Raw genomic sequence first — 11,264 nt, forward strand, 5'->3', positions numbered from 1 at the left:
AATATTGCGCTAGAGACTCCTAATTAGTTGCAAAATTAAGGTAAATGATTGAATATTACTAGAATATAAGCGTTTTAGCTACAATTGCGTTTTTTGACATTTCGGTAGAGTCAAAGTTGACCGAAGGTTGAAATTTTGGCAATTATCGTTATTTATATGAAATATCTCAAAACTGAATAAAAGCTTACAATCATGAGTATTTTATTGTTGTATTCTACATAAAAATGCGCACATTTTCATATATAATACTTCATGTAACGGCTAATTTACAATGGTACAAAAATTGTGTCAAAGTGACGAAATAATTTCCGAGATGTGTCACAGATACTTTTTAGTGCGGCAAGAAAGAAATTCGCGCTTGCGTGCCTGCGTATCGATTGTAAACAAAACAACACCTTGATCCGTGAACTCCCAGCATCCCCCAAGGCGCATGATTCAAGAGTTTTTGGCTGGTAGGCCTAAAAGTATTTTTCCGCGAATTTTAAAAAAACTTTTGTATGTCGACGTAAAATACGTCCAGTCGGCACCCGAGAGACAAAAAATGTAGACGTAAAATACGTCCAGTAGGCGTTTAAGGGTTAAATGTATTGCATGTACTACTCATTTCAAATATAATTATTAAGTAACCATTAACTATAATAAACAAACAAACAAACAAAAAAACTTCCAAACTTCTGTTTACATCCAGCATTTACGAGTATCGAACAATCGCCAAGCAATCACTTTTCCTAGTACACAGTAAGCCATAAATTTTCATTATCTCTCTTCAACTACTGAAACTACCAAACAGTATACTACTAATAACCATTCATTTCTATTCTGTATTCTATCTTTACCTAATTTTTTTTTATTAAATGTATTGCATGAATAAGTTTTTCAATTTACAGCATCCTTTTACCAATAGAATACATAAAACAAAAGGGGTAGATGCTGACCAATAGGAGAGCAGGATCTTATGGGGTGACTAGCATCAGGAACCAATAGGAGAGCGGGAGGATGGTGGCGAGTTTACTCAGTTGGCGGCGTGCGAGTTTTAAAATTGTTCTCAGTGGTCTGGGCGAATCTCGGGACTTTACAGCAACAACCTTTCGTAACTTGAGCAATTTTCGTATGTAGAGCCGTAAAATTTTTCGTATTTGCTTTTGTATCTCGAGTTTTTCGTAAGTTGAGCCTTTCGTATGTCGAGGTACCACTGTATTAGTGTACAGGATACAAGAAATACTGTACGTACATCTACATACGTATGTAGTAAAATGTGAAACCTTACGTTTCAAGTGAGGCGATGTCCAAAATGTGTATGAAAATGTAATGTATAGGGTATTTTTATTTCTGCACATAAATATGATACAAAGGCACCTTTTGAAACTGCCCTCTAGTTACCAAAGAGGACATTTTTTCATGTTCGTTCTAGTGAGCCGCCGCCTGCTGCTCTTCCATAAATATCGTTAAATAAAGTGAAAATCTAGCAATCGATGTGTCGATTTATAAATGTTCATGCTTTTGTTTAAAACGTGTATGAAAATGTATTATGTATAGGGTATTTTTAATTCTGTGCATAAATATGATACAAAGGCAGCTTTTAAAACAGCCCTCTACGTTACCAAAGGATGATTTTTCATGTTCATTCTTGTCCGCCGCTGCCTGCCGCTCTCCCAAAAATAGTTCAAAAATTGCAAATTTAGCGATCGATGTTTCAATTTTATAAATATTCATGCTTTTATTTTTAAAATGTGCATGAAAATGTATTACGTATAGGGTATTTTTATTTTTGTACATAAATATGATACAAATTATGGCAGCTTTTGTAAGTGTCCTCCACGTATATCAAAGGGTATTTTTTCATGTTCGTTCTTGTCCGCCACTGTCCTGAAAATGCATTACAAAAACTTCACGTGGTCATATTTGATTAATTTGAGAGCTAATTATAACTCATTTTGTTAATGAAACTTCAGCTTTTTGTTATAATTTTTTGTGCTTTTATGTTTAAAATGTGTATGAAAAATGTATTACAGTGTTCCCCCCGTATTCGGGTTCTCCGGATTCGTGGACTCACTGATTCGCGGATTTCTCTCTGGACCATATCTACCCACTATTTGCAGGGGATTTGCCTATTCGCTGGATTTTTCAGCAAAAATCACCACCAATTAGTGTATTTTGATGTTATTTTCATGACTAGATGCATTTTTATGGTACAAAAATGATTTACTAATTTTCAAATATTAATACTGATTAATACTGTATTATTAAGTTTAATAAGATTAAATGATATCACATAGTAAAAATAATTCAGGGTGAAAAAGAATAATTGCACACCTTCGAATTACGAGATGTATTTAGAAGACAAACTCAGATATCTGAAGAAATCATTCTGCGTCATCGCAGCGGCAAGTGCGATGAAGCGGAAGACTAGGCTACAGACTTCTGTTACCGTGAGGTAAATAGAAAGATGATAACAAGTCTAGTGAGATACCTCTGTCTGAAAGTTCTTGCAACAGCAAAAGGCGATGCAGTAGAGATGGTCATGCACATATGCGAGAATTCCAGCCAACCAGAGACCTAAGTCTGTGTTTGCCAGGCAGAGATTAGATTCGGTAGTCAATCATCGCAGAGGACAAGAGACAATATCCAACCGAACTATCTCGGAGAGCCAGCTGGTACCGGGCTGCGGCAGGCAGGACTGGCAGGCAGCCCATACACCGTTAGCTCTCGCTCACTCATCATCCTGAGTTGCCAGGTAATCCATTCCAAGAAGGAATGCGTTCAGCTAGAACCATCGAGCGCAAGAAAATACGCTCGAGCATTTGCCTTTTAACCGAAACGGATTTTGGTGAATGCAAACGCTGTGGTGGTGTTGTTGTAACAATACCACAAGTATATCAAAATCAAAACTGGAAACTCTTAGGAGACTTGCAGGGCAGTTCCGAGTTGCAGTTCAATTAAGAAGATACTATTCGTCTCGGTCACAACCCGTACAGTTAACTACGGTACGTGCCTACACCTCAGACAACTCAACTGATAACAGAAGCATGTCGCGAGGGCAATATATGTAGGATATTTGTAGGTTCCTGCACATAGACCTCCATCCTAAATTCTCTTCTATTCAAGGAACAAGAATAAGGACTGGAAGCCGACACCCTTCATTCTCTAATGAAGAGAGCGAAGGTGAAGTTTTCCCGAAGGAAGATTTCTACGGTGATAACAAGATACCGAAGACGATAGTTCAAGCCGAACTGGATGTTCCCACCCGTTCTTCTCTATCCAGGGGTTGACCGCCTACTGAGGCAACGGACCGTCAGGTCCATCCAGGCTGAGCCCCTCCTGAGATATTCTTCCTTCAGCAGCAATACTTCCTTCGAACGCTAGAAATTCCAGGAATTCGAGCATTCGGCGAGATTCCTGATTATCGTAGTAACAATTATCTGGGATTCTCGTCTCACCCACTCTGGACCGTGGTTTTGCCCAAGTGTTTGCATATTGTATAAGACCAAAACACTCGGAGAGTGCTAGAAACTCCGAAGAATTTTAAGGGGTGGGGGATGAAAAAATGATGATCTCGAAGAGAAGGATGACAACACTTGACGAGCTCTCTTCCTCTTCGATTCCTCCAAATTCTGCCAGACTTCTTCCATCAGGAGTAGATAAACCTCACAGGGCAGCACGACAGCTTCGTCCATGACATAACTCCAGGGTAGTAGTGGTAAAAGAATATGACTACCAGCAGGGGATCAGTACACACACTCGAGGATCGGTATAGCAACATGCTACGAGTCACGGGTACAATTCCAAGGTTAGGATAACCAATACGAAGAGCTATCCAACCAATACTGCTGTAAACACAATCACCACTGTTAGTCTGTAAAATAAGGAAAAAATGAATAAAATAATGAGGATACTCATGTATCCAAGGGCACCGCCCTCCGAAGTGAGAGGAGATCCCCAAACATCAACACCACACGCCCATTCTTCTACCTTCTTCCGATAGTAAGTGAAAGGATGAAAGAGAAGAGAAATTACCATAAAAACAAAACAAGGACAAACCTTTGAAGTTATCTCGGTAATTCCCAAGCGTAATCGTAATTTTCAGATGAATACATGTCTCGTTACAGGATCAATATCACTCACGTTAAATACATGTCTCATCCTCACGTTAAATACATATCTCGTCCTCACGTGGGTCTGAACCAGTGTTAAAGGGCGAAAGAATGTAAATAATATGTTGGCATACCTTTGCCGCCAACTCTTAACACAAGTAGAGGGGCGGTTATAAAGGCTATCACAAAAAGTGAGTTTCTATATTAATTGAAAAACAAGGACAAACCTTTGTTTAGTATTAATATCAAACACTGTATACCTATGCATATTTATTTAAAAAACAAAAATAAACCATAAGGATCCCACCAGGAAAAAAGATCAACGACCAGTCAGCCAGAGCTCACAAACACACGTCTTCATCGGTAGACGGCCACAAGCAAAGTGGAGTGTTTACATCCGGGCAGACTAGCCTCCCACATGGTAGTTACTGCCTAACCACCTTGTTCAAGATTTAACGTCCGTAATTCCAGCTATGCCGTAAGTAATTCCTTATGTAAAGGACCAAGGGTTTGTATATCGTATAGGAACAAATGCAGTTTACATAGTTTTCAATGCACCCAAAGCATTAAAAGTAAGGTTTTTTTTTTGGATTTTTCACGATGTTCCAGCTTACGACGCGTCTCAAGAGGAACCCCTGTCATAACCCGGGGACTGCCTGTATCTAGATACTTGACTTATATGAGACAAGGTTATGTTTCCTTTTAGTACGAAGTGTTTTTAGTAAGAAATATTACTTGAATGTGTCTTGTTGTGATTGCGAACTAATTTTTTTTCCCTTGGCAGCATGTTTATTGAGTAATACAATAAGCGATTCCGTTCGCAATTTTCCTTCATATCATCGTAATACGAACTTTCCGCTATTTATTTTTTACCGGCGAGAAACCAACTGTAAAATGTGTTCTTTCAAGCATGGTAGTTTTTAATAAAATGATTTTATCTCAATTTTATCTACAGCTGTGTTTGATGGCATACGTTTATAAGAGTTTTATCTTTGTTGCCGATGCACGATAATGGTTATTAGCAGCTTGAACAGTTTTCTCAGCTTCAGCTATAACTAGGTTTAAATTTAACAGTATATTTCCCTATTGATCTTTGATCTATATTGATCTTTCATCTATAGTGTACAAAGTCATTACATTAAGATATCTCAAGTCCTATTCTACGTAATGTCATTTATAACTACGGTAATAGTGTACTACAGTACGATGATTGACATGCAAGCCAAATGGATGTTGTTATCCAATTTGGTTGTACTTTAAAAATTTGGTCTCTCATAAAATCGCATTATCATAAGTACAGCTACCTGTATATTGTATAAAACCTTATTATATCTTTACATACTCTAGACACCCAAAGGATTAAAGCTAGGCTTTTTTTCACTTTACAGTATTTATAATACTATAATGTACTATAAATTGCTACTGTACAATAATTTCTATAGTACAATACTGCATAATTATACTTGTACTTATTGTGCCATTGCGAGAATACGGCACCGTTTGACTGGTCTAGGGCGCTGTTAACTGGTCTAGTATTCCGAAAGAAAGTGTGTGGTGACCATAGACTTTAAAATAGCTTAGCGTCGGCAGCCAGGAATGGTACCCTTGCCGCTAACCGAGGGCCACCTGTATACAATAAATAACATAAAAATACAGAATATTACCGTACAAAAAAAATTCACATCCACGAATAGCGGTGCGGGACTGCAAATAATTTTAGCTAAGTTCTGCAGAGAACCCTGCGAATAATTTCTCGATAGGTTCCAAAGAAGTATCCGCGAATGGGTGAATCCATGGGCGAGTCCGCGAATCCAGAGAACGTAAATACAGGGGCCCACTGTAACAGGAACTCCAGAAAATGATTTAGAAGATTCCTGGATAATTAAAGACCTTTTGTACCTAGCAGTAGCTTTACACTTCCTATCTCTCTCAAACTTTGAAAGGTAAGAAGACAGAACCCTCCACTGCCTTTCATCCCAGCCTACACACTAATTAAAAGTTAAATCAATAAAGCAAAGTTGATCCCTACATCTAGTACAAACAGAATAGGAATCATACCTTGCAGAAATCAATAAAGCAAAGTTGATCCCTACATCTACTACAGACTGGGAATCATACCTTGCGGAAGTTGACTATGTATTGTAGATTGCAGCCTTCGCTGCAATAATGGACACTCTACACCCAAGTCAGACATCACTCGATGTAAAATCAAAGAACAGTCTAAAAACCCTAAACTGGTCAAAGCACTGTTAATTACGCCTGACTATCTAACAAATGCCGAATAACTATGAAAAAGAATGAGTGTACTTTACCGAAGGTACTGCAAACTATCAGTAAATGACAAAATCCAAATTTCATAATAGTTGCTGCTTACAAAATTTATCAGAAGCCGGCAGAAGTAAATTTAGCTATTTGCTGTGTTGTTTCCCTTCTACCCTGCTAGTGGGCGGGGCTCCTACCTACACCAAAACAAAGAAGAACTGCTATAGCAATTTTCAAATTTTAGCTGCCAGTACTTAGAAATTCTTAGCTATGTAATTCCTTGGGAAGTTACTTACATAAAAAGGTAACCGGACCGGAGGGAACCATACTCATATGCACTAACTTAATGAGACGAACATGTCTTCATCATATTGACATATAGCCAAACATTAAGAAGTGGTTGAATATCATCCCACAGCTCCTACTACTAGCTTAAAAACTAACCCCTATCCCTGACATGATACTTTTCCCATATATCAAGGCAGCAAATAAAAAACAAATTACACCATTAACAATAGAAATTAGTGTAGTACAATCCCCCGTGAATTCCATCTGCTCCAGAGCCCCTCATTCAAGCTAGGTGATGCTATTGATGGAAAGCAATATCAGAAGCATTCACCTTACGTTTCAGTTAAAAAAAAAAACTCCAATTAAATAAAGATACATATCATATTACCTTTATATTGGCACCAAACATAGGTAGCTCTTCTTCAGCTGCGCCCAACTGTGTGACTAATTCAATCAGCTCTTCCTCGCTAACTAAATCTGCAATATTTCTTACAGCCTGCAAATTCATAAAATAAATTTTAATACAAGGTAAAAGACATAGAGGAACTATACTGAAGAAATTTATACAACTGCATTTTATGGATCTAGATAATGCATTTACTTAGGCAGGGACCATTCTCTGTTTAGGAAACTGATTGTTGGCAGTTATTATTTAAGCAAATGAAGCTAGCCCCATCAGAATGAGCTCCTCTCAATTACCAGCTTTTTTTAAGTAGGGGTATTTATTTCCACATGTAGATCAGGTAATCTAAACCAGTCAACAGGATGGAAAGAGGGTATTTTTTATTAACCAATGGTTTGCACCTATGTGAAATAAAATAATGTTCAAAAATTTATTCCTGTTCATTCAACAACACAGTAACAACTGATCTGTAGAAATATGACAAATTTGTAACTAATTTGTATTTTTTATAACTAACAAACCTGAGGTCTTAACATCAGGATTTACTAGCGCCAAACTGGAAACCGGTAAATTAAAATTGAACTTGTGCGATCCAGGGACTATTGGCATCTATACCAGGTCATGGGGCATGTATTACCCAGAATGCCCTGGGTGTCGTGTGACCTGGCAGTTATACTTCTAACCCAGTTTAGACTGCTAGAGGGGTGGTTCAAGGTGGGCCTTTAACTGTTAAGACCTCAGGTTTGTTAGTTATGAAAAATACAAATTAGTTACAAATTTGTCATTTGTTCATATACGAAACAAACCTTCGGTCTTAACATTTAGAAATAGTGCTAAAGGAACCTATTTCACTGGGCGACACAGGTCCTTTGCCCAGAAATAGATTTTTCCTTCGTCAAAATCCCTTTTTTTTATCTTGGGATATATTCCAACTGGTATTTTCCAGTATCACAGACTACAATACTACGTACTGATCTAGTCACCAGAGGCCTACGGAACTAGGATTCTTATACTTCATGGCTAAAATTCTGCTCATAAAACTGTCTGTACCCAAGAGGTTTTTAATATAGTTTATTAATATGTCAAGTACTAAAAGCATTCCTTACCTTATGGGCTCTCTCGAGAATTTGAGGTTTAACATCACCAAACATCTGTTTCAGTTTCATATTCTGTTTAACACTTAAAACTGAAGTATTATGAGACACCTGGAAAATATGTGTGAAGCAGCTTCTTCTCGTGTATCCAATTCTGGGGCTACCAAACGTGCCACTTCCCAAATTTCTCTGAGGTAGCATTCTAAATTTAAATTATGCTTCTTCCCGAGTTTTTCCACTTCTGTTTTAATATATGGCCATGTCAATGAGCTCTTTCTTTGCTCTTGAATTTTTTCTTCTCTTTTAATGGCCAATAAGTTTGCTATATTATCTTCTTCATGAATGCTGTTATTACTATTCTGACTGACATTCCCATATGCTCGTAGGAACGCAGTAAAACTTGGAGGACCCACACCTGCAAAAGAATCAAACAATAAAATTGTCTGTAAAATACATTTCATGTTCTGTGTACTATAAACTAATGGTACTCTAAACAACATGACTTAATAAAGAAGACTTTACTTATGAAATCAGTTGTGATTTCAGGAGCTGGACTGGCCCTCAAATATTCACCCTGACTCAGCCCTCTCTCCAAATCCACTTTTGAAATGCTGTAACCAAGACATATACCTACATCTATACAGAGGAGTTGAAGGTACTCAGAGTGACCCAATAGTTTGCATTCTTTTCTTTTTCAATATGCAATTTCTCCCAAGAAGCTAAAGCAGGAACACTCCAGCTAAAATAACAAATGAATGTAACACCATATGTGTACTATATGAATTTGAATATGATATTGTTATGATACAATAAAGTTTGTTCATACTTACCTGGCAGATATATATAATCAAGTACCCACCCACCTCCCCTCAGGGGACAGTGGAAATAAAAATGATGAATAGAAAATGGGAATGGTTCCTGATACCCGCCTCCCAGCGGCGGGAATGGGTACTAACCACCTGGCCGACCACTGCTTGTGCCGGGAGTTTTTGAAATTCTGTCGGACTTCAGAAAATACAGCTATATATATATCTGCCAGGTAAGTATGAACAAACTTTATTGTATCATAACAATATCATTTTGTTCATGAAACTTACCTGTCAGATATATATATAGCTGAATCCCACCATTGGAGGTGGGAAGGGACAGAATAGAAGGATTTTGGGAAACAAATGCATGCAGATGATTTACATCTTGGTTCCACCTGTTAGCATAGCTGACTTCGTGATTACTGTCACCCAAGTCTGCTTCTGCTTTACTAGAGTTGCCAGCGAGGTAGAGACCTATAAAGCTGGTGCACTCCAGATGATCTGTCAACGGGGGCATGACCACAATGTGACTAGACCATATTGACCATACCATGAGGGCTAAGAAGTAAAATAAATAAATAAATATTATATATATATATATAAGCGAATACCACGGGAAAATGATGGTCAGGAATCCAAGCGCTTTCGTCTTTATTCAGACATCGTCAAGGAGCTACTAAAGTACAATTGGAGAGGAAGGCCTCAGGTACAAACAAGATCAGGAATACCAGATGGTTAATTATCAAAAGGGAAAAAAATTAAAAGGGATAATCCAGGATTATCGGATATCACACGGTCACAACTTAAACAGATTCTGACCCTAACCGAAATTACAAAGTATCTTTACAGTCCAAAACATGTAAAAACTGAATATATTAATTTTGTTGCTTATATTCAGTTTTTACATGTTTTGGACTGTAAAGATACTTTGTAATTTCGGATAGGGTCAGAATCTGTTTTAAGTTTGTGACCGCGTGATATCCGATAATCCTGGATTATCCCTTTTAATTTTTTACCCTTTTGATAATTAACCATCTGGTATTCCTGATCTTGTTTGTACCTGAGGCCTTCCTCTCCAATTTTTACTTTAGTAGCTCCTTGACGATGTCTGAATAAAGACGAAAGCGCTTGGATTCCTGACTATCATTTTCCCGTGGTATTCGCTTATTTATGAAGTCACGTGCATCTACTGTGATTTTTTAAGCATATATATATATATATATATATAGATATAATATATATATATATATATATATATATATACTATATATATATATATATATTATATATATATATATATATATCACCACCTGACCAACCTAGCCAAAGTTAAGGTGTTTTAACTAAGGCTTAAGAGTTAAGAAGTCGCCATTGGCGGCGACTCAATAACTAAATTAAGAGCTCTTCCTAACCATTTTCTACAGGATAGGATGAGTGGTACTTCTTGCCCCCAAGATTGTGTCTGCAGACACGTATGGCCCTAGCGAGCAGCAGATCTCATATGCCGTCTTCACATCCCGCAGGAAGTGTGAAGCGAACACAGAGTTGCTTCGCTAAAACGTGGTACTCAGTATGTTACTGAGTGCCATGCTCTGTTGAAATGCTTCCGAGGCCATGCCCTCACCTCGTGAGCATTCAGATCAAAAGATTTCAAATCTTTGTGCAAACACAATGAAGGAGCCTTTTTGAAAGAACTCCTTAACATTAAAGCCAGGGTAGGGTGTTCTTTGATATGGGCAAGTCTGGTCTTTTTTGGAACACTGCAGATTGTCCGAAGGACTTCGACTTTCTTTAGTTTTATGTAGATAAAACTTGAGAGACCCGACAGGGCACAGGACTCTCTCTGGCTCTTGCCCAATAACTTTTGCCATCCCTTGATTCCAAGCTCCTGGCCCAAGGACTAGACGGGTTTCCATTCTTAGGCCACAACGGAAGGTTTAGCGAACACACCGCATTGTGTTCCCTAAAGCCAAAACTTCTGACAATGGCTTAAAACCTCACTAACCCTCTTTGTCGTATCTAGAGTGGTTAGAAAATAGGCCTTTCTGGTCACGTGCAATAAGTTAACCAAAAGGAGAGGTTCGAAATGCTTTGACATCAAGAACTTCAGACTACGTCTAAGTTCCATATAGAAAGCTTCGATCTGGACATGCACAGTCAGTCCGTCTGTACTAAAGTCAGGTGACCGACCAGTTGACCAGTCAGACGAATCAAGGACAGCAAGGCTGTACCCTGAAGACCATAAGGCACTATTCTTCACTGAAGGATGAGTGTCTGGACTGCCTGGGCGATTCAAGCTAAGCAAACCTTGGGGGGG

At 38.1% G+C, this 11,264-nt stretch overlaps 1 protein-coding gene across 1 annotated transcript in view; it reads right to left on the minus strand.

Moving 5' to 3' along the window:
* The window catches only part of LOC135207289 (activating signal cointegrator 1 complex subunit 3-like), a 669,776-nt gene extending 661,293 nt beyond the window's left edge, over positions 1 to 8,483 (minus strand). Inside the window, 2 exon segments of the mRNA XM_064238959.1 lie at positions 7,030 to 7,137; positions 8,151 to 8,483. Of these exon segments, the coding sequence (XP_064095029.1) occupies positions 7,030 to 7,137; positions 8,151 to 8,339 (297 nt within the window). The 5' untranslated portion in view covers positions 8,340 to 8,483.
* Positions 8,484 to 11,264: the final 2,781 nt, after the last annotated feature.

The sequence above is a fragment of the Macrobrachium nipponense genome, chromosome 32 (genome assembly GCF_015104395.2).
Source record: "Macrobrachium nipponense isolate FS-2020 chromosome 32, ASM1510439v2, whole genome shotgun sequence".
NCBI lineage: Eukaryota > Metazoa > Arthropoda > Malacostraca > Decapoda > Palaemonidae > Macrobrachium > Macrobrachium nipponense.